Source organism: Enoplosus armatus, chromosome 2 (genome assembly GCF_043641665.1).
Source record: "Enoplosus armatus isolate fEnoArm2 chromosome 2, fEnoArm2.hap1, whole genome shotgun sequence".
Classification (NCBI taxonomy): Eukaryota; Metazoa; Chordata; class Actinopteri; order Centrarchiformes; family Enoplosidae; genus Enoplosus; species Enoplosus armatus.
Genome location: NC_092181.1, coordinates 24,105,084 through 24,130,941, shown reverse-complemented (window position 1 = coordinate 24,130,941; position 25,858 = coordinate 24,105,084). Strand labels below are relative to the sequence as shown.

General features: G+C 41.7%; 1 protein-coding gene and 1 long non-coding RNA gene across 2 annotated transcripts; one reads left to right on the top strand and one right to left on the bottom strand.

Moving 5' to 3' along the window:
- Nucleotides 1–6,770: 6,770 nt before the first annotated feature.
- On the top strand, nucleotides 6,771–24,430 carry lpar2b (lysophosphatidic acid receptor 2b). Its single transcript, XM_070920779.1, has 5 exons — nucleotides 6,771–7,127; nucleotides 13,687–14,179; nucleotides 14,998–15,492; nucleotides 17,552–17,811; nucleotides 22,228–24,430. Exons 2-5 carry the CDS (start codon nucleotides 13,924–13,926, stop codon nucleotides 22,330–22,332), a joined length of 1,116 nt encoding a protein of 371 aa, XP_070776880.1. The 5' UTR covers nucleotides 6,771–7,127; nucleotides 13,687–13,923; the 3' UTR covers nucleotides 22,333–24,430.
- Nucleotides 23,236–25,858, bottom strand: LOC139297992 (uncharacterized). Its single transcript, XR_011598489.1, has 2 exons — nucleotides 25,680–25,858; nucleotides 23,236–25,007 (listed from the first exon to the last, which is right to left on the bottom strand). It is a non-coding gene; the product is annotated as an uncharacterized lncRNA (long non-coding RNA).

Here is a 25,858-nt window from a genome sequence, read left to right as displayed (position 1 = left end):
TTTTTTTGCTGGAGTTTACGCCTTTGCTATTTCTTTTTCGATATCAGTGAAGGTGAACATGATGCTGAAGCACTGGAAGTTGCTGCCACATTGTTAGGAAATGTTTCCTTACCCTGAATTTAATAAGACACACATTTTTATAAACAATCATTCATGAAATGTGTTAAAGGACACACTTTGTAATTGGACCACTGTGCAGGATGTACTTTTACAACATAGCAACAGAAGATGTTGTGGTTGAGACCAGCTGAAACCAGCCGCATGTTGGTAGAGAAGCAGCAGACTGATTCAAATGCAGCCAGTCACATGATTTTAACACATCCAAAGCTGCTTCAAACACCTCTGTTTTGCATTTTAGGACAAGCCTTGACCCTCAAGTATCACGCATCTGAAGACTTGGCACACACACTGCTAATAATACTGTCCACAACGTTGTTTAAACTGTATCCTAAACTGTGTCTCCTGTGGCCTTGGGCGGTCTGATAATGTGCTTAGTACACTGATAACCCTGCTGTTGTGAGGGTCTGTTCTGTTCAACCGTTCTTTATCTTATTCAGCAAGCAGAAAGCTTTTCCCGTCCAGCGCCTTTGACTTTCAAATGAGTGCCTTTGTGGTTTTTTGCATCGCATTTAACTCGTTAAAATCAAATCCAGGGCGTGACAGAAACCTATTGCATTTCCAAAACCCCCTCTTGGGGGAGAGGTCAGTGAAACCAAATGTGGGAAAACTGCCAAGCAGGCCCCTGAAGTTATCAGGCGAGGATGAGAAAAGGCCAACATAAAGATAAGGGATGCACTCGCTTCTTCCCCCTCTAGACAAGAATGGCAAAAACTATACAGGCGAAAGTGAGCAAACCTAAACAGTCTGGGAATGTGAAAATAGCAAAGACTGAGGGCTTGTGGCAAAGACTACCCGGAAGTGAGAACAGGGAAAAGGGAACCCTGGAGCATTTGTGGTTAATGAATGAAGAAGTGAAACATATGCTAAGACACAATTAAAGGCAGACGGCTGAGGAGAGGTGAATTACTAGCAGAAAAGGAATGAGAATGAGTTACTACTGCATGTGGCAACAGATACTGCAGAGAGGAGGCTCAATGGAGTAAGCTCTGAGTGTTCATGGAGCGGTCATGTGATCCTCTTATAGACGCACAGACGCGCAGCTCTTTGCATTGTTGACCTCCTCTGTTCAGGTCCAGTTTGTTTTATATCTACCATCACAGGAGAAAGGTACATTTACTCATTTGTGTATTTAAGCACAGTTTTACGTTTCATTTCCTTTAGATCTCTCATGTGTAATTTCCCCCCGGGGATCAATAAAGTAGTAGTAAGCTTTAAAACAAAGCAAATTGCCCCATGTCAACAGTTGCATATGTCCACTGGTCAGTGGTGGAAGGTAACCAAGAACATTTAGTACTTGTACTTACAATTTTAAGGTACTTCCTTAACGTATTTCCATTTTCTACTACTTTGTATTTCTACTCCACTACAGCTCAGAGGGAAATATTGCACTTTTTACTCCACTGTATTTATTTGTTTTAGTTACTTGTTACTTCAGATTAATAATACAAAATATTATCCACAAACAAACTGAGTGTATTATCGCCTTGTTGACGTGGCTTATTTACACATTCAGCGGTGACACATTCATTTAGAGTCGTGTTTCTGGCCACCTGTGGAGTATAATTCGCTCTATTTTAGCTCTTTTTTTGGGAAATATCTGGCTCCTTAGCTGCTAAACGCTCCACTATGTTCTCCAGCTAGTCGCTAGCTTTGTCTGTCTGCTGTTTGTTTCTGGGCAGGGAGCACAAAGTGGGTTTATTAGTGAGAACTGCTGCCTGCTGTGTCTGGATATGACGTGAACGGTGAGACTGAACCAAATCAGTAAAGTTGTGGGCTGTGAAACCAAAATAATGAGCTGAAAGATGCTAAAATGCTCCATGGAGCTGAGGGGAACTCCAGATTTGGGTGATAACTATCTCCCGTATCACATCTCACATATTTGAATGTGGGACTTTTAATTGTATTTTCCAGTGCCGGTGCTTTTACTACTTTCACTAAATACAATGATTTGATTACATTTTCCATCTCTGCCACCACTGATCAAACGGCTGAACAAATTTTAATTTCATCCAATTTTTGTTTGTATTGAGGCATTTTGTCTCTGCTACGGCAAACAAAACCAAACAGTCACGACCTTCTTGGGAACTGCGACGATCTGTTGAGACAGAAAAACGTGGCGGTGGAGATGATTTACAAACGTACAGTTCCACAGCAGCTTTGTAATGAACATGTATGGCTTCCTCTCCACACTCAGACTGAGTAAGAACTGCTGCAGTCTTCCCGTTAAGGGCATCAAGAGCGGTGGGGGGTGGAGATTACTGATGAGGACAATCATTGGGACATCAAGGCCCTCCCAAAATCGATGCCAGATGATGATAAACAACTCCATATGTGATTTATGCACACCCAAACACAAACAGTCTCAGTTCAGCCTTGAACACATTGCACAAGACCCCACATAATTCTCACAAACACACACTTATACACACTCGCTGACACATTCTGCTGCTCACACGCAACGTGCTCTCATGCTCTTGATTTTCCTGTTTTATGGTGCACATGGTCGCCCGTGGGAGGTGATCTGGCTGTCATTCTGCTGTTGACTGGGCCTTCCCGCTCCGGCTCTGCCGTTTCACCACACACTGGTTGAAAATGTCCACGCCCTCCTCGATAAATCACTCTGAAGCACTTCCGTTTTTGCTCCATTGTTGTCTTGGGATCCATGCAACATTTCCTTTTCCTCCTTTTTCTGCTTCCTGTTCTAAAATAGAACTTCCTTTTGTCTGCTTTGGCTTTTTTAGTAACAGAGCACTCATTTTTGATATAACCTTTTGGCTCTGTTGTTTCATCACTACTTTATGGACCCCTGGTTACATAAATAGCACCTGTACATTATCTATTCTGCGGGGCTTTGGCCTTCGCACAAGGGACGGCAAGATAAATTAATATTCATTTAAAATTCATTATAGTAGAAAAACTTGTTGAGATTGAAAGCTTGTCTTGAGCTTGGAAACAACAGTTGACAAAACAATCTCACCAAGGTCCAGGTGGCTGTTGTTGACCTCTCAATCGTATCATGCCAGCTCCAGCTATTGCAGTGAAAAATATTGAAAAAAAGACATATATTCATATATTTGTGCTAAAGAGGAAAATAAACAAAAACATTGGTTTGAAAAACTGATCTTTAGAATCTTTGGTAGCTGCCAGTTATGATCATTGGATAGGAGAAGCTGAAATAGTTAGCAAGCTAAAATGAATGGATAAATAGTTGGAATAGCTGGCAGGGTAAACAAGCTAAAAGTACAGTTGAAATAGCTCATAGTAATGGATAAATGGTTAAAATGTCCAGCGTCTGCCACTGCAAGAGGTAGCATGAAGAGTTCTTCATAAAGAATGTGATTTTTTTTATGTCAGTATATCTTCAGTATGCTGTAGTATCAATTTATATGTTGCATTATCGTAAAACTCTTCCTTTTACTGCTTATCGTGTATTTACTGTGATTGGAGACGTTTTGCAACAGGTGACTCAAATAATTTCTACATAATTTTAATAAACAACTCAGACATCTTTGTTGTAGTTTTGGGTGGGAAAGTGAGACAGAAAAACTGTCTTTGTACCTCATGACAAAAGAAAAAGGAAACTATACGAAAGAGTGACCACAGCCAGAGCCACATTTCCCCGTTTTAAATGCTGTTTTGCTCAGGCCTTAATGCTGTCAGTTCAAAGCCATGAAGTTCACCATTGAGCCTCGTAAATCACCCGAGGTATTGTCATAATCATTTCTGAATGGATTTTATTGATCAATAGGTAAACAAACCTGCCATAAGATATGATTTATGGTGCAATGATAGCTCATTTCAAACCTTAAATGGGATCGTATATTGCTCTGGCCTGCTGGTAACCCTGGCCTGGTGGGTATTATGCCCAACATGGAAGATTTGTTTGGTCAAGTACAGTGACACACAGGTGTGGAAGGCATGGAGGGCAATCAGCATCCTCGTCGCCATGGCGACAGCGTACGCAGCCTCAGGGCAGCTGTCTGTGACACTGAGAGGAAATAAGAGGATGGAGAGGTCCGATGCAACAAACTGGAAACTATGACCGCTGGAACGCACACATCGGCTACACACTGAGACACGCAACCTGCCTAATAAGGAAAGCAGATTGTACATGTTGAACAAACACGCCTGTCACATCTCTCACACGCTAACTCACACACACTCGGCCGTTTGTGTAAACAGGAAAGAGTGTCCGTGTCATGGCCATGGCTGTGCCTCAGTATTTTCCTTTGTGTTTCCTCATGTTTCCCCCTTCCCTGTGTCTCCTGCGCTCCCGTCTGTCTCTCTCGGTGTTGGCGAGGCGAGTCCCTCTCTGACTCTCCTGGACACCTGCTGAACCTGCCTGCTGTCCATCTCCTCATCAACCAGATCGTCGGTGCAGCTTCAGTGGTAGTCAGAGCTTGTATCTCAGTGCAGTGTATATAAGTACTGTTCCTCGTGTTCAGTCCTTGTAATATTCGTTGTCTTTCCCTGTGTGTCTTAGTGGATCATCTCCTCCCTGGTTGCCTGCCTGCTAACCCCAAAGGTTACTCCAGCCTGCCCACGCAACTCACCCTCATCTGCCATCAACCATCGCCCCTCTGCCCTCTGTTTCTGCCAGCCAACTTCTCCTCGTCTCTCCACTTCCATTTCCCCTTTTCCCTACGATAAATCCTCCTTATCTCACCTTACCCCTGCGTATGTGTCCTGCGTTTGGGTCCACCTTGCTAAACCATAACGATCGACTTTTTCCCCACCCTGCCTCTTCACTCTTGCTCCACCTCTGTTTGCTGTGCAATCTTCCTGTTATTTCCCGCTTATCTTTTCCCTTCTTTTGTCTGCTCATTCTCATTATGAGACAGTAGTTTGCACGTCCGATAGGCCTCTGACGTTCCATAAACCTTATTGCAGCAATCGCAAGTGCAAACAGCTCATCCGGAACTAAAGCTTAATCTCTCGTGGTCCTGTACCAAACTATGGAAGAAAAACAAACCAGATACAGCTTCATTTTGTTTCAGACATTTGTCAGCTTCTCTGGATTCTGCCCTCTCACTGGGGTGGTGAACTGGGCTGCCTGTGGGCCTCGTGCCCTCATCTTCTGAATAAAAGATGAGCCTGACAGCCCATTGTTGCTGGAGGTTGGTGGTGGTGTTTCTGTGGCTGTCATTGTCATTACTGTACCGTACTAGAAGCAGATTTGGTTGTGATGAGGATGGAGGTCAGTAGGCCTGATGAACAAAAAGGGTTGTTGCAATAGAACTTGTATCATCTGAAGGATTGTGCATTAGTACTTCTTCAGTAGATAAACTAACAATATCTCTAATATGTGGTTGTAATCCTGAACTAATGAATGTATTTGATCATCAATTATAATGCTTCTGAGATCACAAAGTAACAGCATCTGCTTCAAATCTTTCCCTCCAAAAAGCTACAGCGTCTCTCCCGGGTTGTTTTTTAACAAAATGTGACATTAAAACGAAACTGATGTCAAAACAAAAGGAAACAGCATCCAGATTAAAACCAAAGATTCAGCTACAACCTACAGAGGGAGAGTGTTGGCATACGGATGAAATTTCCATCAAAAAATGACACACCAATGAGCGCACAACTCTTTTATACAATGCGGAAAACTGAAGGGATTAAAAGCATGAAACTGATTAGTTAAGCTATGTGACAAAAGGGGAAGGAGAGACTGCAGCTGCTCGCATGGAGATTTAAAGAAACGCGTAGCGGTGGGAAAACACTTGTACTTAATCACAGTTGTGGGGTTCTTTACATGTTTTCTTATCTACTGACCCATCACTGTTAACAGGGATGCTGTTACATGAGTATATGTTATGCATTTTAACCACGAGGCCAGCAGGACACCACAGTCACTCTTCACATAAGGAATTTACATTTAACAAACTCATAAAATCATCTGTTTATTTGTCTTGTGCCTTTTTCTCTCATGTCATTTGTTTCCGTCATTAAACTGACCCCCAAACCTGGAAAGACGGGGTTTTCACAAATGAAAAGAACCTAAACGTCTTTACAACCAGAACTGTAGTACTTGCACTGCTAATATTGTTTACATTCAGTCATAGAGTTTGTTTTTTTTCGACTGTGGCATTGCATCTTTCACTCAGGATTGAAGTACATCACTTTAATGTTGTAGCTGATTACTTTCTGAATCTGAAAAATGATTAAGTTATCAAATGTAGTAGAGTAAAAAGTACAATATTTCCCTTTGAATTGAAGTGCAGGAGCAGTATAAAGTAGGCTAACAGAAAATGGATATACTCCAGCAAGTACATGTACCTCAAAATTGTACTTAAGTACAGTACTCTTTGCAGCTCTTGAATAAATTAATGTCCTTTTAGTATAACTATACACAATATTCCAGTACTACCTCAACACAATACACAGAGAAGCATTGTCCTAACCTCCAGCTAACCTTGGGCATCAATTATTCACCTCCCGTCAATGTCACAATCACGTAAACCCGCCTGAAAAGCGTCCCTGCCCGCACTGTCTATAACTCTTCAGCTCCACTCTCATTGGCTGTTCTGCCGCCTCCTCAGCCAACAGGGGGGCAGTTGGGGCGGGCACAAAGCGCTCAGGTTGGCAGAAGCAGCATACCAAAGAGCTCCAGCCCGCTCCTTTGTGAAAGACAGCAGCAGCACCAGCGGAGGATCGTGCCGCACCCTTTCTGCCCCTCCTGGGACTCACTGCGCGGATCGCTGCGCACAGGTAACCGCTCAAACTACCGGAAGCACAGGAAAAGTCCGAACACAGGTGACGGAGACTGTCCTCCAAGTTTGAGTTTGTGGGACGAAAAGAAAAAGACCGGAATGGAGCCTCGATAGAAACAGACAAAAAAAAAACCCCACAATAATTTCTTTTTATTTTGTCGCATTTTTTTCCCACCTTGTGCTGTTGAAAGTGCGCAGGACGTGACCTCAGGTACGACAGCACATTGTTCCTCAACTCGACGAGGACTCGGATCTGGATTTACTTGATAAACGAGTTCATAGACACGAGAAAAGGTGAGTTCAGATTTTTTTTTTTTTTAAATCTTCCCCTGAACATGTGTTTTTCTTTTAGTGTGAAATGCCCCTGCTGTGAGTTTTGAATGTGCGCTGTTGGAGAAGTGTGTTTGTGAGCTTTATTGTTCCTGCCCGGAGGTCCGGACTCTCATCAGCATGCTGAGGCATCTGCGCTGTCTCAAAGCGGCGTGGAAGGAGTCTGGACTTCATTACAGCCTGAACATCCTCCACACTGTCAGTGTGACCATTTATGAGAAGTGATCCCATCTTGTAATGCCGCCAGGCGACTTTTGTCCCAATATTTCCCCTTTTTTTGGGGGGGGGGGGGGGGGGTAACCACAGCACACATCCTAGGTGACACACACAGCGTCCTGGTTTCGAGCAAGATAGACAAATAACATGATAAGCTTTTACGGTTCACATTTTACAGTGTGGGTGTTACAAGTCTTTTAGTTACCCGCACAATCTAATGCTCTCTCCAGTACAACAGCCCTGCAATAAATCCTGTCATTGTGAAGGTTTGACTGTTCAGCTTCGAACAGTGTAAATTCATTCAGGGGCTTTAGAGCTGCAACTAGTGATCATTTCATTATCAATTAAACTGTGGATTGTTTTCTTAGATTCATTTTTATTCGTTTAGTCTATAAAATGTCAGAAAATGGTAAACAAAAAAAAAGCTCCTAGAGTCCAAATGGCATTTTTTTTGTCAGACCAACAGTCTAAATATATTTAATTTTACTGTCATAAAACTGAAAATAGTTGCAAATCCTCACATTTATAATCTGAAACTGACAAAATGATTTTTTTGACTGACTCTTTTTTTGTTGATTAAGTAATTGTTTAGTCAACTAATTGTTTCAGCCCTACATTATATTTCTCATATAATACTGTCTAATATGACCTCACCACTAGAGATGATTATCAAACCTCAATACTTATTGCTACTGACTCAAATGTGTCTGTAGCACCATAATTAAAACTACACAAAGTTGGCATTGACTGTTGCCGTCCATTGATGAGATTTTATGAGATTTAAATCTTTTTCTTTTTTTTCAGGCAAAGTTCTGGTACGACTGCTTGTATTTACATTCAACATTAACAAAATGTTCCTCAAAGTTGATATAGAAAAAGTTATTGTTTTGGTGTTGTACTGAATCTCAGGTATTTTATTGGCACTCATCGGCATCCTAATCAACGCTACCTGTGGCCACAAAGAAAACCATATGCCTATCACAAGTTCCCAGAGCCCAAGGTGATGTCTTTTTAAAATGCTTGTTTTGTCCAACCAGCACTCCAAAACCCAAAGATATTCCAGTTACAGGGATATGTAAAACAAAGTAATGTAGTAAATCTTCATATTGCAAGGCTTGAACTGGAGAATTTGGGGGATTTCTGCTTGATAAATGACTTAAACAAGAACTGATTATCATATTTGTTGGCTATTCATTTTCTGATGATTTGCGCATATATGCATGTGGAGGATCTGGGACAGTTGTCTGAGTCAATGAGGGGAAATATTGACGTTATTTTCTTAGTTTCTTCACTTTCGGTGAACCACCTGCAGTAAATGCAGATTTCTCATTCTGACAAATATGAATGTCACTGCGATACAGTTTACTCAGAGATTACTGAGATTTAAATACACAACGGTAAAATACAGACGGCAGCTTCAGAGCTCTATTTGTGACAGCATCTCCAGAGGATTTGATATGAGGTAATTCATTTAAATCCCTAATTCAGTAGTTTGTATGCATAGCAACAAAACACATGTTGTGTATAAATGTGTTGTTTACTCTGTGGCTTTTGGTGCAATCGGGTCTCCTGTTAAGACCTCTCCGGTAGATCGACCCCATTGGTGTCCTTGTGTGGTGAGACAGGAAGTGTCAGCGCCTATGTGATAAAATGGCTAATGGTGATCATTATGCACCATGTCCGAACTTCACAGCTGGATGGAGACGCTTTAGAAGAGGCAGTTAATTAAAACAAATGCACCCAGAGAGAGTACTCCTGAGGAGATGAGCAGAATTACAGTTTTTACCTGGAATTAGAGGTCACACACACACACACACACACACACACACTACCTCCGCTGCAGTATTGGTTTTAGTCAGATGGGTGTGTGGTGTAAATCTTTCCTGTTGTAAAGAATTTCTGGCTGAAGTTGCTGTGGTAAGGCTTTAGTTTGAGAGAGAGAGGGGAGGAGGGAGAAGAGGAGATTCGGGTGTGGCTGCTCTGGTAATGACCGGTTTGCATTCAAACTGGTGTTTACTGATTCAGCCCAGTCCATTCACACACAAACAGACATATGATGCATGAAAACACACAGTCATGCAAATGCAGTCCCTCGGAGCCACACAGAGTGAAAACACCAACAGTGGACTTGGTGTCCAGAGTCAAGGAGTCAAATACTTTTGAACTGTGAATCCTTTCCCAAAGAAACTGACAAAAACAGTGAGGTGTGAGAAGTTTTTAGGACGTACCCAAAGTTTTAACGAGCAATGCTAATGCTGATATCACTTGATTTTGTGTAAGCTAAATTTAAGGCTACAGTGAGCAGCCAGATAGCTTAGCTTAGCACAAAGACTTGAAATGGAGGGAAACAACTAGCCTGGCTGTGACAGAAGTTAGCATAGACTTCTGTGGTAAATGGTGTCAAAATCTCATCTGTTTCATACGTTCAAAAACTGAGGTGTAGTAGTGTCGATTTTATTCGGGTACGTGTGCTGGACTTGTTTGTGGCCGCTGGAGTCTCTGCTGGTTGCCAGGCAACAGTTCAGAGCCGAAGTCACTTTTACACTTTGGTTTTTGTACAGGTTAGACAGCTTAGCTATAACATGTTGAATAGTGAGCTTCAGAGGTTCTGGTAGGCAGAGCCTGGCTAGCTGTTTCTGTCCTTATGCTAAGCTAAGCTAACTGGCTGCTGGTGGTAGCTTCATATTTACTAGACAGACATGAGAGAATCTAGTCATCTAACTCTCAGCAAGAATAAGCGTATTTCTCAAACACTTCAACTATTCTTTTAAGCCAAATGAATGCAGTCGCGTCTGGAAACCTTATTATTACAATATGAATGTATTTTACAATTATCCTGCTCTCGTCACACCAGAGCTAAATAGACGGGGGTTAATTTGGTTGCAGTGGTCCCACATCCTGTGATTACAGCTGCATGTGACCCGAACCTGCGGCCACATAACCTGCAACTGGTTTCATGTGTGCCTGAGAAGAAGTATTAATTGTTTAGGACTGGAATTACTAAATGCGCACACCACCGAGAGCCAAGGACACGTTCTTATTGCACCTAACCAAATATTAAAAATAGGTGACACACAGTATATTCAGCCTCACTGACATGAAGTTGGTGTTTGTGCATCTGTTTTGAGCAGCATGAAACCTGTAAGAATGGCTTGATCGTTATATGGCATCAAGTGTGGCGCTTAGAGGTTTGTTGCTCTTCTATGAGCGCAAGCTTTGTTGTTCTGTGACCTTTTTGTTGCACAGATTCAAATTCACTTGACTGCTTCAATTGTCTTGCAAAGTGCACGGACGATCAAAGGCTGTGTTGGGCTCCGGGTGCACACTGATGAAAGTCAGCATTTGACTGGTGGCTGAACACCTGCTTATGATATATGAAAACATGTGGGGTGTTTTTTGACTAATGAACCTCTTTCTACACGCAAAGCTTTCAAATGTTAAATGTTGTTTAAAGACAAGCAGCCGCACACGAACTTTAATGAAAAAAGATACAATCTAAAGTTTGTATGAATGTTTTTATATAAATCTGTCTGATTTTAAAACAACTACTTGACAGTTGATCTTGAAGCTATGGACACATTTCGGTTGGTACCCTACAAAGTATACAAAAGACGTAGTCAAGGTGCAGTAGCGGAGGTGAATGTGATCAGCTTGATTAACTTCTTTCGAACTCCACACCCCCAGAAGTGACACCACTTGAGGCAATTTGTCAGGCTTTACACAAGTCCTTCTGTAGGTATTGAAATCGGTATCAGGAGAGAAAAGATCAGAGTCAACCTGCCACTGGTGGGCGGGCTTACATTGAACACACTGGGTGCGTGTGTTTTGACGGGCATCGTGCACTTCCTGTGTGTTTACCTTGGAGTGATCCAGCATGTTTGCAGTATGAAAAAGTTGAGGCACAAGACGGTGATCGTAACATCGATACAAAGACAATTGGAAAGGTAAACTGAACCGTAAAGAGGTCACAGGTATGTCCTGACGCGGACAGGAAGTGGAGCGACTGTGTGGACTTTGATCTAAAGTGTCTGCAGTCAAAGGTCAGCTGTAGTTCAAGTCGTTGATTGACGGCTCGTGTCTCCGGCGGTGTGCAAGAGAAGTGGGGGGGGGGGGGAAAACTTTTCATTGCAGTCTCTCACTTCCTGTCTGCGCACGACACGGGTGAGGACTTGTGGACATTGTACAGTCACACAGACACACAATTGCATGCACACACACCACAAACTTATTCTTGTTCTGACTTTTTGGTCCTTTCAAATTCTCTCGCTCCTCTTTTCTTTCACCTCCCTCAACAGATTTACATTGTTTCCTTGATCAAACCCTTTTCCTGCACTCGTGTCTCATCTATCATTTCATTCTCAAGCCTCTAAAGTTCTCACTCTCTCCACATTTTTCTGTTTTTGATTTGGCATCTCCGTACACCCTTGGTAGGAGAGTGGGTCACTGAGGCTCCCTCCCTGTGTGTGTGTTGTGCGTGTTTGGATTGAGATTGAGTTACATAGCTGGATTGTGTAATTGTGAGGTGTGTCTCTACTGTAGGGAGCTGCTCTGCTGTTTCCATTGTTGAGAGAGAGTTGAACTCAAGAGTCCACGGTACAGTGCGTGTCGTCGTGCTGCGCTGGCGTTAGCTGGAAAATGGAGAATGTGTGAGGGAGTGTTGTTGACTCAAAACGCAGCATGCGGCCTGTACAAGTTTACCGTAAATAGAGGATTAAAGCGCGTTGTTGTTGGCCACACTTGTTGTCTTGAAGTGGAGGCAGAGTTCTTCCCTGAGCTGTGGTTGGTTTTAATTACAGCGTCGCAGTCATAAAGCCTCGTTCCTGTCGTGACTCGTCAGTCCGCAGAGATAGTTGGTTATTGAGCTCAGTAGTATTATGATAATGCAGATAACTGCTGTTTCTGATTATCAGGATTTTCTGGTTTATGGAGATCAAAATTCTTTAACACGTCAGCTCTGTGAGTAAGATATGTATTTGCTGTTTGCTTAAAAGCATAATTTACTTTTTTATATTCAAAAAACCCAGTAAAAGGCATCTTTGGCAGGATACATTTACTATATTTATTTATTTATTTATTTATTTATTTATTTATTTATGTTAGTTGGCCCCTTTGTGTATTTAGGCACACAGTATACTGTAGTGGGATTAGCAAAATTCACACAGTTTAATCTTGGAACAGATTATTTTCATTATTGATTAATCACCAAAGACTCCTCATTTACGGTCATAAATGACATATAAAAGCAGCAAATCCTCACTTTTAAGAAGCTGAACCAGCAGATTTTCTACATTATCGAAATAGTTGGCAATCCTTTTTTTCCGATCGACTAATCGTTGCAGCTCTAATGGACAGTGAATTAAAAAAATGTTCTCTACAGAGTCAGGCGCACATTGGAGGCCTCAATGATTTAATCTCAACTCTCTCATGTTGTCACATCACACTTATGTAATGTTGCATACGAGAGAGAGAGAAACTGCACGTACGTCACTCTGCACAGTGAAGTGACAGTGAAGAAAAACACTGTTGAGTGGAGGTGGACTTCACAAAAAGCATCAGTGCATTCGATATTTTCTGTTGTGATTTCTCACCAACACTGGCTGATAATTCTAGATTGTTACAACTTTAGGACAGCAACTAATAATTATCATTATCGGTTCATCTGCAAGTTATTTTCTTGATTTAATCGTTTGATCTATAGTACATAAGGAAACAATGAAAAGTGCCTGTCTCTTAGAGCCAAGGTTTATGTCATTAGATGTCTTGTTTTGTCTAAAACCCAAAGATATTCAATTTACTGTCATGTAAGACAATGAAAAGCTGCAGGTTTTAACATTTGAGGAGCTGGAACCAGAGAACGTTTCACATGTGTCCCTGAGAAACGAAGATAATCAAAATAGTTGCTGTCATATATACACACTGTAAAGCAAACTAGTGATTTGGGGCCAGATAACTAAAATTGACTTGACTGGTTTGAATAAAAAGTGGCAACTCTAATCCTCAATAATATTATGATGATTTCAGCCATATGGTTCATGAATGGTATTGTTTGTCCTGATTGATGCTCTGAACCTCTGAACTTGACTGTTGGCTGATTGGCTGGTTATTCGTCTGGATATTGTTGAGTGTTGTAGCTTTTTATCAGTTTAAATAATTAAGATTCACACAATTTAATTGTTATATGCATAAATTAGGTAATGTTAGTAGTACAATTAATCTGGTTCATCGTTCAGCATTAATACATTGTTTTTGGAATGAAGTCATGGTTGTATTTGTTGTCTTAAACTGATTTTGAACAATTTTTCCACAGATTGGAGACCAGTGGATCCAGAGTCCCAAACCTCCGTCCCTTGAAGGCCTCAGACTTCAAACGGGATCCCTTCAGTCCTCACCTGTCCAGCTGATGGCATGCAGATCTCCAACCCACCAGCCAGGGCGAGTCTGAATGGCGCCCTAGACCTTCCCCTCTGCTTCCTGTCTGCAACGCTGCTCTCCTCTCCGTCCTCTTCAACTCTTCTCTGATCCCACACCCAGCGGATATCTCAACATGGATACGCTCACCGACGACACGGAGGGATGCTACTTCAACCGAAGCGTCAAATTTTTCTACGAGAAGAGTGGCAAGAACATCAGCGACCACTGGCGCACACGTGACTATGTGATCGTCACTCTGGGCATGACGGTCTGTTTCATCGTCATCTTTTCCAACCTTTTGGTCATCTGCGCCATTTTAAAAAACAAACGCTTTCACTTTCCCATCTACTACCTGTTGGGTAACCTGGCTCTGGCAGACCTCTTCTCAGGTACAATTGTTTTACTTCATGTGCGTCTCTTATTCCAACTTCTCGTATCCTAATGTGAACATAGTTTATAGCGAAGAACATTTGTTATTAATAGAACGTGTGGCGTTTTAATAATGTTGTAATGCAACCACAGTAATGCAAACATGGATGTTTTTGTGTCTCTCCCAGCACTTTGTGAGTTTAACCCTCTCTTAGCATAGATATGTGATGTCTAATGTGCAACACACGCACAGGCTGTGTCGTGTAGCGTCACATCTGGGGAACATCTGTGATAAAATGGTTGCTTTTATGGAGAGCTGGTGAGTGTCGATTCTGGGAAATGGCACAGTGGTTTATCTGCAGGTTTACCAGCATCAATACGTCCAATGGCGCGTGTGAAGATGCAGCTGATGAGTCTCATTATATGTCCTTAAGAGATCAGGGCCTGTAAGAAGGGAAATGCACCTTTTTAATGCTGAAGGTTTATTAATTCAGACTAGTTGGCCCAGTGTTAACTGTATACTGTAAGTATATATGATATCCTAATATCCATATTGTCACTACTGTTTCTGCAGCTGTGGGTGCACGCTAATGGAAACTGAATGGAACATTTAAAACCTCATGTCTTTTTTTAAAAGTGAAATTGGAGATCTTGTAAATACAAAGTTAAGTTTAGTGAGACAATCGCCTCATCTGTGGACTTTGGTATTGCTAATGGTTGTGCTATAATAGGCTTATCGCACCCTCAGGTTGCATGACTGCAAACATTCAGAGGTTTGTCCCACTCTTGGGTCGGTAGAAATTTCTCTGTAATTAAACTGTCTCTTTCCTCTTCCCAGGTGTCTCCTACCTCCACATGATGTTTCATACTGGTCCCTGGACCATTAAGCTGTCTAAGCACCAGTGGTTTGTGCGACAGGGGCTGATCGACACCAGCCTGACGGCTTCAGTCCTCAACCTCCTGGCAGTGGCCGTGGAGCGTCACCAAACCATCTTCAACATGCAGCTGCACAGTAAGATGAGCACCCGGCGTGTTTTCATCATCATGCTGTTCATCTGGCTGGTGGCCATAGTCATGGGCCTGGTTCCCACCATGGGCTGGCACTGCCTGTGCGACCTGGAAAACTGCTCCACCATGGCGCCGATGTACAGCCGCAGCTACCTGGTGTTCTGGGCCCTTCTCAACCTGCTGACCTTCTCCGTCATGCTGGCCGTCTACACCCGCATCTTTGTCTACGTGAGGCACAAGAGCAAGCAGATGTCGCAGCACACCACCCAGATGAGACACAGAGAGACGGTGTTCAACCTGATGAAGACCGTCTCCATGATCCTGGGTGAGGAAGCGCACACAGTAGTTATACACATCAAGGGCTGGGCAGTGAACCCAAAAACTTGAATCCCTCACCGACCTCATTTAAGTAACGTCGGTATGTCTGGTGAAGTCATTTCTTCAGATCAGCTGTCATTTGTAGCCTGGCCCTGAAATCTACAAGTGCAAACAACTGAGTGTGTGTGCTCGTGTGGATTCATTCATGACAGAAAACATTGAGTCAGCGTGCAGTTTTAAGAACTGTCATTAACCACGTGTGCCCAGTGTAACTCGGACAGAGAAAATCACTCATATGTCGGACAATCTGGGGGAGTAGCTGGTTCTGGGCACACTTTGGCATCAGAAAACACAACACAGAACAAAATAGTTAGAGCTTTATGAGAAAACGGGAGTAATGACGCACACTTGACAAGGGTTCAGATGCAGCCGTTTAATTCAAAAGCGTTTGCTAATATCACGATATACACCCAAACACGGCATGAAAAGTGTGATTATTTATATTATTGAGCATTAGAGTTCATAATTGACCTTGGAAACAGTAGTTCAAGGACAGATTTTGCTCTAAAATTCAGCTATATGCTCCATTTTGTAAATAATCTGGTTCAAATTGGTAAAAAAGTGAAAAGCACCTAAATTGTAAGTGTTTCTTAATAATAGTAAATATTTGTGATTTTTAAAAAAGCAAATCAATCAAACTCAACAGCTTCTTGAGGACTGTTCGGATGTAGTTTGATCACTTATTTCTGTGACACCACCGTCAACCAATCTGATGTTAGTGTAACTACACCCACTTCAAGTCTAGAAGAAAAGCCCAGACAAAAACAGAGAAACCTCTCCAGTGAAATAACCACTGTCATTCTTACTTTGGCGGTACTTTTATCACGTAGGACCTCATAGCTCATAGTAAGAAGCTGACTGAAAATTGTTTTTTCTGGGCCCTTAATTGTACAGACCTTGTACCACGTACCACCATATTTCTCATTTAGTTGTACAAGAGATAACGGCAGTTTTCGGGGAAACGCTCGCCTGAATCTTCACAGAATAAAATGATGAACGCCAACAGCCTCTTACACCTGTGACTGCACACATAGGCTGGCATGCAGGCTCCTCTCTCAGCTTGTCTGTGCTTGTTAAACCAGACTTTATCCCCCCCCACACATTCACTCCTTCCCTCCTTCTGCCGCCAACTCTTCGTTTTCTGCTGAACTGGCCGTGCTCCCTCGCTCCTCTGCTCTCTTTCCCAGCCTCCCCTGCTTCTGCTCACGCATTTTGAACATTCGATTAAATTCCTCCAAGTTTTGAAAATGTTACACGTCTTTCTCCCGTCGCTCGGCAGCCAGGATTCAGCACCTTTGGCATGTGAGAAGGGCGAGAAAAACCCTGAGCATGCCCTGACAGGGAGCTGCATAGTTCAGTTACTGTGACAGGAAACGGCTTCTCTCCTGCCCGTATGACACTATGTTTGTGAATGAATTGAATTTTTGACCTTGAGAGACATTTTTGTAAAGTGGGGACATTTTGGCTCCTCGTGTCTTCAAACTGCTGTTTTTATTTTATTTATTTTTTAAACATTTGAGGTTAAGCATGTAGTGACAGTTAAGCTTATGGTTGGGGGCTGCATTAATGCATTACACATTGTGAGTGTGTGTGTTACCACATCGTTTACACATTTCTGTCTGTATCTTGTACGTGTGCATATATTAGTGCTGCGAATGTGTGCACATAATGAATTCCTGAGCTGCCTAATCGAGTATTATGATAATGAAATCTGATCATACAGACTAAACCCAGTCCACATGCTGACATGTTATGTGTGTGTGTGTGTGTGTGTGTGTGTGTGTGTGTGTGTGTGCACATTGTCTACAGAGGAATTTACAGTACATTCCCCTTCTCCCTTAGCTAGCCCCCTACTTCTTCACATTCTTTAGAAACTGTCTGCTCATTTTCTTTTCTCTGAGTTACTCCTTTTTAATCGGTGACTTTTCTTGTTGATTTCCGATGTTATTACAAGTTTTCTAATGACCTTATGTACCCTTGATCCCTCCCCCATCCTCCCCCGTCAGGCTGTTTTGTGATCTGCTGGACGCCCGGCCTCGTGGTGCTGCTGCTCGACGGTCTGGGCTGCGACAAGTGTAAGGTGCTGCGCTATGAGAAGTACTGCCTGGTGCTGGCCGAGTGCAACTCCTTCGTCAATCCCATCATCTACTGCTTCAGGGACAAAGACATGAGGAGGACCTTCAAGGAGATCCTGTCCTGCCTGTGCTGGCGGGGCGGCAGCAACAAGGGCAACTCTGGAGTTCACTTTAGCACCCTGGAGCAAGAGGTACTGTCCGAGAGCAACGGAGCCGACGACAGCAGTCACAAACAAAACAACCACTCGCACTAAGGACTGATCACACAGTACGAGCATGACAGCCACCACTCAGACAGTGTCGCAGCTATACAATGACAAACTGGCAACTTGGCCGACTTGACAACTTTACATTTAAATGCGGCTCGTTGTGAAATCTGATTTAAAATAAATAAATAAAAGTAAAAACATCCAGGTGCCAAACAACAGAAATTTCAGCAATTTTCTTTTTAAACTTGGATAAAGCGGCTATAACTGACATTTTTACAATAACAAAGTATCTTTGTGATTTAAATTGTGAAAACAATGTGACTTGTAAAAGGAGTCGCCCGTTGTGATAAACTGACAGAGAATTATCACCTGAATCTGCAGCTCCCCTCGACTTAACGGAGCTTTATAGTGAGTTTCAGTTCGTTGTTCATCTGTCCGCCCACAACTTTATACTTATATACTTTTGACTCTCACTGCTCTCATAGCACCGTTTCTCCACTGCACGAGCAGCTGTTTTCAGTGAAAAAACCTACTGTACACCACCTGCTCAGCAGAAAACCGCAGACAGACCCAAACATGAGTATCTGGTGATCATAAGCAGCTAAAGAGACAGATATTTCCCCTCAAGAGTTGGTGGAGACCAAACACAGAGCTAAAAGAGAGTGAATATTGGACTTACATTCATCAGGTGGCCACAAACGCGACTCCAAATCAATGATAATGTTGCTCTGTGACTGCTGGACGTGTAAATACGCAACTGTCTGCTAACAGTGTGTATGCTGTTAACATAGCAACGTAACTTGATATATGTTCACCACTTGTCTCCATTGTAGGTTTAAAGAGAGAACATAATAAGAAGCTCATTTCCATTTTCTCCCTGTGTTTCTTTTGTTAGATTTTCAGCTGAACTTTTCATTCAGTTCCTCATTTATTGTAAGTTGCAATGGTCAGCGTCTTTTTGCAGCAGGAAATGCAACAAATTTTGGATGCACAGGGACATAAAATCAAGTCAAAAATAGCTTTAGATTGCATGCTTTTTTTGTGTCTGAAAATCGTCAAACTAAAATGATGAACCTAGTCCTAGATAGTTATTACTGTAATCTCAGCCTCGACAAAACCGATTCATCATTAGATGCGAATGTGATGATTTATTGTTTGAAAGTGACTTTCTGTGTACTATAGTCGTACACAGAAAAACTGTAAAGTCATTACAGTGAAACTTTATATCTGTCCTGCTTTAATTCGCTGCTTTGACCAAATATAAACAAACACGCTTCTGCTTTTCAGGTGCTCTGTGTTTTTACATGATTGTCCTGCAGTGTCACTGTGTTGAGTGGTGGAAGACGATATGTAACTGTTAATTAATGTTGCTTATTCGACAGCACTGCTCAGTGTATGAACACACATTGTTGAGCTCTGTGCTGCCACTGTTGCAAAAAGCGACGTGCTGTACATGAATCGGTGAACAAACGAAAGCAGAGAACAAACAGTTAATTCAGAGGTGTCATGAACCAGACACGACACCTTCAATACTGGTTAACCTACACAGAAAAAAACAAACCTTGAAGTGCATTGACAGCAGATCCTGCTGCTCTGTGGTACATGCATCACAGCTGTTATCTGGTATGTTCTAGACCAGAATCTCTTGTGTGTTCGTTCCTGTTTCACACACAAACAACTGAAATATATTAAAGAAATCTGTCATTTGAATGTGATAGAATAACAACAGGAAAGACTGCGTAATATCAGTCATATGTGGGAACTTGACACTTTCATATAAAAAGGCAACATTTGTGTGTTTTTGTTCATCCAGCAAGAAAAGAAAAAAGCGTCTGCACACTCAAACGAAACACACTGCTCTTTCAGTTTCAATGTTCAGCGCTCGTGTGATTCTATATCTGTATATCTGAAGATATTTTAAATCTGTTTGCGTTTGGTGGAGTTTGGCTGCCAGCAGAGAGAAAGAGGCAGCGACAGAAAGCACTTGAAATCTCATTACAGGTCTAAAGAAAGAGCAATGAAAGGGCTTTTTTTTTTATTGTTCATTAATGTGTCTAAATGCTTTAATTACTCACTCAGTCTATAAAATGTCAGATAATGGCCAAAACTCAATACAGCTCTGGGAAATGACGGCAGCCATTTCTTCTTCTTTTTGATATTTAATTTACAAAAATAAGCGAATCCTCATTTGACAATATTGCTGAATAAATAACTGTAAAGATTTGAAGCATTTGATCAAAATTGTGGGCGATTAATGTTTTGTCATTAACCATTTGATTAATCGGGGTGTGGATTGGGGGAAGGGTCAGTTTCAGAGCGGTCGCCCTTTTTCTTCCCACTTGAGGCCTGAACTTTTCAACATGTCACCAACAGTGTCCGTCACTTTATTTCCAGCTACGTCCAGCTAAAATAGGTTGCTGAACGTTTGATGAGACCACTGAAATATTGTTCACGTTGAAGCTGAAGGACTATTCAACACTTTAGAACTCACGGCCAAAACATCTGTGCCTTTCACTCCCCTGAGCTGAACATAGAAACTGAGAGAGTAGTGAAGTAAAAATGCGTATTCAGATTGATTCTTGGTGAGAAAACTCTTTTTGTGTTTGCTGGACTTTGACTGTAGTTACAGGCATCCCGACGCTCTTTGTTGTATGTATGGCATCATATGTGTCTCAATTCTGGGCACAGAACGGGACATTTTTGAGCACATTTGCACCCACAAACGTTAGATTTTGTAGTGAACAAGAACAGTCTAGTATCGTTTCCTGTCAGGTGCACAATAATCCCCTCTCACACAGTTTTGCTTATTTGCGCTCTCTGTTTCCTTTCTCAGTGTCTCTGCTGCTCATAACATCATGAGTTTGCCTGCACAGTTGCTCAACCTGACAGAGTTACAGTGTGCCACAATGTCAGCCAATCGTAGCGTTGGAGTCGGCCATTTCTGATCGGCTGTTTCTGTCTCCAATCTTGAGTATCGGTCACTATTGGTCTTTGTATGATGATAATTTCTCTACAAAATATAATCTGTGTCCCATCATGCACTGAGAATTGAGGCACAAATATGAATTCCTTACATGTGTACATTTATCCAGGCAAAATGTTCAACTTTCCACGAGCTAAACTTCAGCAAAACAAGGAGTGACCTTGATTAAACCTCCTCCTCAAATCTCATAAAACGGGGCCTTTAATGGTCTCACTGCCTCGTACTGTAAACAGGTTTTTCTTTTGGAATTACCCAAATGCCGGGAATTGTCGCCCTGTTGCTTTATGCGATCACTAGTTAGTTTATAGGGAGCACCACATTTCCATGTTCTCTGTGCTGTTTGCTAATGTGTGTGTGTGTGTGTGTCTAGATTGTGTGCTCATGTTGTACAGTCTTAAACCAGTCCAGATGTGTGCTTGTGGTTGGAGTGGGTCGTGCTCCTTGCCACATTTCCTCTGACTTGTTACTCTGGTATGTGTGTATGTTGGAGGCATGCACTGGGGAATGACATCCCTCTCTCTTGCACACGCACGCACACACACACACACACACCCTGTTATTGCTGCAAGCAGGAAGTGCAGTCATGAGTGAGTGTGGTCTTGTGAGAGTGTGTGTGTATACACTGATTCACGGAAACATTGTTTTGCATATCTGTTGTGAGTGACATTAAGATTAGATGGGAGGACTGACAGGAGGGGAGGCAGGAGCGAGATGGTTAGGACACATTTGCATTGGCCCTCTCCGTGTGTTGATAGTAAAATATGCAGTGATTCACACAATTTAAAAGGAAGTTGGACATTTATGGATGATAGCAAATCATTAACTATAAGTACTCTTAAAGGGAATACCATTTCAAGAAGCTATTAAAGGGATAACCGTATATTCAAACTATATTCTTTGCCTTCAGATTTTGGATAAATCACCTTGTTGATACTCATTTTCTTATTATTAAAGCTATATATCACTGTTGATATTGTTTAGACAGTTGAGAAACATTTTCATATTATTTAGGGTCTATTTTTGTACAAACTGTCACACCTAATATGAATAAATGCATAAATCTGCCTTCATCTGTGAGTTGTGTGGTCATGTCTGTCTGCCTGCTTCGTCTGCTTTTCGGCGTGATTTGCTTCTTTGTGACAACCAGTGAAATTTACATTTGGTTTCATGTCGGATCGTGTGAAAACACTCTCTCAGGGATAAACATGTTTTTCATGTCCGTTTCTCTCAGCTTGTTTCGCTCTTTTTGCTAGTTTGGACATGACTAACCCCGTTTTCTCTCCTTTCTCTTTCACTGCCTGTTACTTTCTCCTGCACCTAATCCCCATTCCCTATTTTTTTTTTTTTTATCCCTCCCCTCTCCCTGATTCCTTACCTCATTTCAACTCTGGCCACATCTTCTTATCTTTCTGTAGAACCATAAGTCTCGTACTGCCGATCTGATGGAGAGGAGCAACGGGGCGCTTCTTATCCGCGAAGGCTCAGAAGACACGGCTGTCTCTTCAGAAAAGTGGAATTAAACAACGATAAACTTTCAACACACTCGAGACATGCAGACACACACTTGACATTGAAATTTACTGATCTGTGTATGCTCACATAAACAAGCCTGAAGGCCCGTTTTTCCTCAGCCAGCGGCATGCTTTTTTTCTTTTTTTTTGGACTTTTACGACATCGACATAGACATAAGGAGGAACACCCTCCATTACTGGGCCATTTAAACAACATGGGGGGACATTGGAGAGCTCATTTCCCGTTGAGACATAAATGAACCGCCAGCACTAAGGGCTGCTGAACAACTGGGACATGCTGGCAGTGCACGGAAGAAAAGACCTGGAAACGGTCGCAAAGCAGGAATATGTGCTCTGTTGAGTGCCATCAAGTTATATAAGTAATAGGTTCTGCCACAAAGGACTTTTAATAATATCCTCATGATGGATTAATGTGCATGCTTATTAGCTTCACTGAGCTAAAACAGTCCAATACAGTCCTGCAGTAAATCCTCCGTGAAGGTTTTAATGTTGAAATTGTTTTCGATTCGATTGTTTTGCATTATACAGAGCAGAGTGTCTGTTATTTAGCCAACCCTCATTGAAATATATGGGGTATGTACTGTCAGTATAACGCAGTGTAACAACTCCAACTGCACACGTCAAAATGATCCTACAGCTGAATCAACACCTCAAACTGTTCAAACAAAAACTGAACATTATAACCTTCATGAATATAGTTTATTGTTGGATTGTTGCATTAGACTGCATTAGTTTTATCTCGCCTAATAATAAACTGGCAACTGAGTATGTATGGAATCACTGAAGAGTTCATTTATGCAGTCAAAGGCCACTGAGGCTCACGGAGGAAACCAGCACCACTCTGTACTGCTGGTTATACGTTGTAACTAATGGATTTGTTAATGGTTGATAAACAATTTACCAGTGTTTTATTGGTCAGTCACAGGCTATTATAAACAACAACATTTGGGTTGCCAGGTTGTGTAACCTGCCCTGTGTTTTAACAAGCTCTTCAGTTCATGCAGGAATACAGCTCGTACGGACGTCTTGGCCACCCACAAAGCTGCCGAGCATCCAGACCACAATCCAGTTCTTAACAACTTAATATTTACTGCTGCTGCTTTTCAATCACAGGTATGATCCAAACACCTTTTATTTGATCGTTGTTAGTGAAGCGCTAACCAAAAAGGCAGCAAATTACGCTGAAAGTGGATAAACGCCAACCAAAAGGGATTTTTACCAATCTGGCAACCCATTAGTTATTCTTATTAAAGGCTTATTACTGATCTAACGGTGTAAATAAACGATTTATTAACATTAATAAAGCCTTGGTTAGCGTGTATAACCTTGTTTTAAAGTATTCATGTGGAAAGCGTCTTGGGTTTATGATTCTGGTTCGATTGTTGTCAGATTTTAAGGATATTTAAAGTTTTTACGCAAATATTTTAAGTGTATGACGTCAGATGACCCTTAAAGTGGAAGAGACCCGAATCTCAGCCTCTGCTGTGGTTAAAACTCAAACAGTTTATATGCAGTTATAAACCGTGTGCTATAAGCTGCTCCGTCCTCAAGCTTTTGTTTTTTATTTGTTTTTTGTTGTTGTTGTTTTTGGCGCTGGATGCTGCTAACACTGTGGTGTTTGCATCATGTAAACTGTCTCTGTGCTGGATCCTCACAATACTCCTTTTTGTAAATTGTCTGTGATATAGAATCAATTATTTATGATCACATTATAATTGTGGATATTATGTACAGTATTTAGTGCACTTAAGCAGATTTGCCATCAGAGGCAACTAAAAAAAAAAAAAAAAAAAAACACCATGAAAGGGAAATCAAGCTTGTCATTTTTCAATATCAGAAATGTTTTGGGTTTTTTTTTTAAATGAACCTTTTTGTCGAGCGTGACTGAACGAGCAGTGCGAGATGAGGCTTTATGGCAAATACATTGCAGCTGGTTTATGTTAATGAGTAAAACTGACACCAGGGTGTTGATAGGAAAGAGCCTTTATGAGTGTAACGCTGTGTTTTGTTTTGCTGTGTCTCGTTTTCAGCCGTGATAATGTGCCCTCAGTAACTGACAGTGACGCCATTAAAAACTTTGAATACATGTTATCTCTCTGACTCTCCTGTGGCCTGTTTACTGACATCCTTTCTTTTGTCTTCCTGCCAAATTCAAGGTTCTCTCTCTCTAAATTGTCCATTTGCTGACGAGTGGAGTCTCTTTTTAGACACTGTAGCTCCATTTGTCTGATTTTCTTCCTCCCTGTCCTTCAGGTTCACAGAGGGAGACACATCCTCTTGTTAAGTGCTGAGCCCTTTCTTAGGTTCTTGAGAAAATGTCCTCTTTATCTGCTCTCCTACTTTCCCCAGCCCTCCTCTGTCCTCCCTCCTTCCCGGTGAGGCAGTCTGCATCGACTCCTTCCTTGTGTTACCAAGAGAGAATCTTTTCAGCGATGTCGGCTCTTTCTTGTCTGTTGACAGTGAGAAGAATCTCTTCTGGGAACGCTTCTCCCTCTTCAGGTTATCCAGGTTCAGTTTATTCAGTGACAGAGCTCTCTTCTTCTTGCGTTTCTTATTGGGTAGCGCCCCCCTCAGCTGACTCCAGGCTTTGTTCAGAGGCGCCTTCTTCTTCCTTTGCCAGAAAAAGGCTCTTTTAGAGGAGAAGCCACCCATAGCCGGTTGACCTGCAGGAGGAAGAAAAACATGATCAACTTGAACACGAAGATTGTTTTTCACAGCAGAAGTTTGAGGATTCGGATCTATTTAATCATTTGTGTGGTTTGAATGTCCCTCTTTTGTACCTGTGTAATTTGTAGTTGGTGATTTCAAATTCAACTTTAAATTTCAAGATTAAGTGTTCAGTAGTGGTTCAATTTGAAAACAGGTATTCAACTGCGTATAACTTTTAAATGATTGTGGCTTTTCCAAACAAATGACTACTGGATCCTGTTCACATTCAAAACAAAGAAAAATATGATTTCACTTTAATCTGAACTGATGAAAGTGTTTTACCACAAAACTGCATAGCGATTGCGCCAAATTTGAGCAACCAGTAGACATTGGCATCTGGATAAAACGTACCTTCGTTCATTATATACAAACAGATGCAATGTGTTACACAAGAGATTATTAACAAGAAAATAAGAGACTTGACAAATCAGATATTCAAAAACAAATACTGTAAGTAAAGATTAAAGATAAAAGACTTGAGGTTTGTGTAAGTTCCAAAGTTCTTATTTATTTTATTATTAAACCTCATAAAATAGTAGTTGTCTGAGTTAATAGGTAAAGTCTACATGTGCTTTGTTTATCTCATACACACACAAACCTACGTACACTAAAATGTGCATACACACCCAATTTCTTGTAGTCCGTCGGAAGAGAAGCTGTTGTCCGTGTGTGTCCTCCGTCGTCCTGAGCTTCAAACTGAGTCTAAAAATACGAATCCGTTCTTCCCTTCATCGTCATCCTCATCAGATAGCGCCACTGTCTTCCCCTGCACTCACTGATCAAGACAGATCAAGATCTATGAGTG

Coding starts and splice junctions, on each gene's coding strand:
- lpar2b (XM_070920779.1), top strand. CDS start 13,924: ATGGATACGCTCACCGACGACACGGAGGGATGCTACTTCAACCGAAGC. Junction 14,180..14,997: donor TCTGGCAGACCTCTTCTCAG/GTACAATTGTTT, acceptor TCCTCTTCCCAG/GTGTCTCCTACCTCCACATG. Junction 17,812..22,227: donor TTAGCACCCTGGAGCAAGAG/GTACTGTCCGAG, acceptor ATCTTTCTGTAG/AACCATAAGTCTCGTACTGC.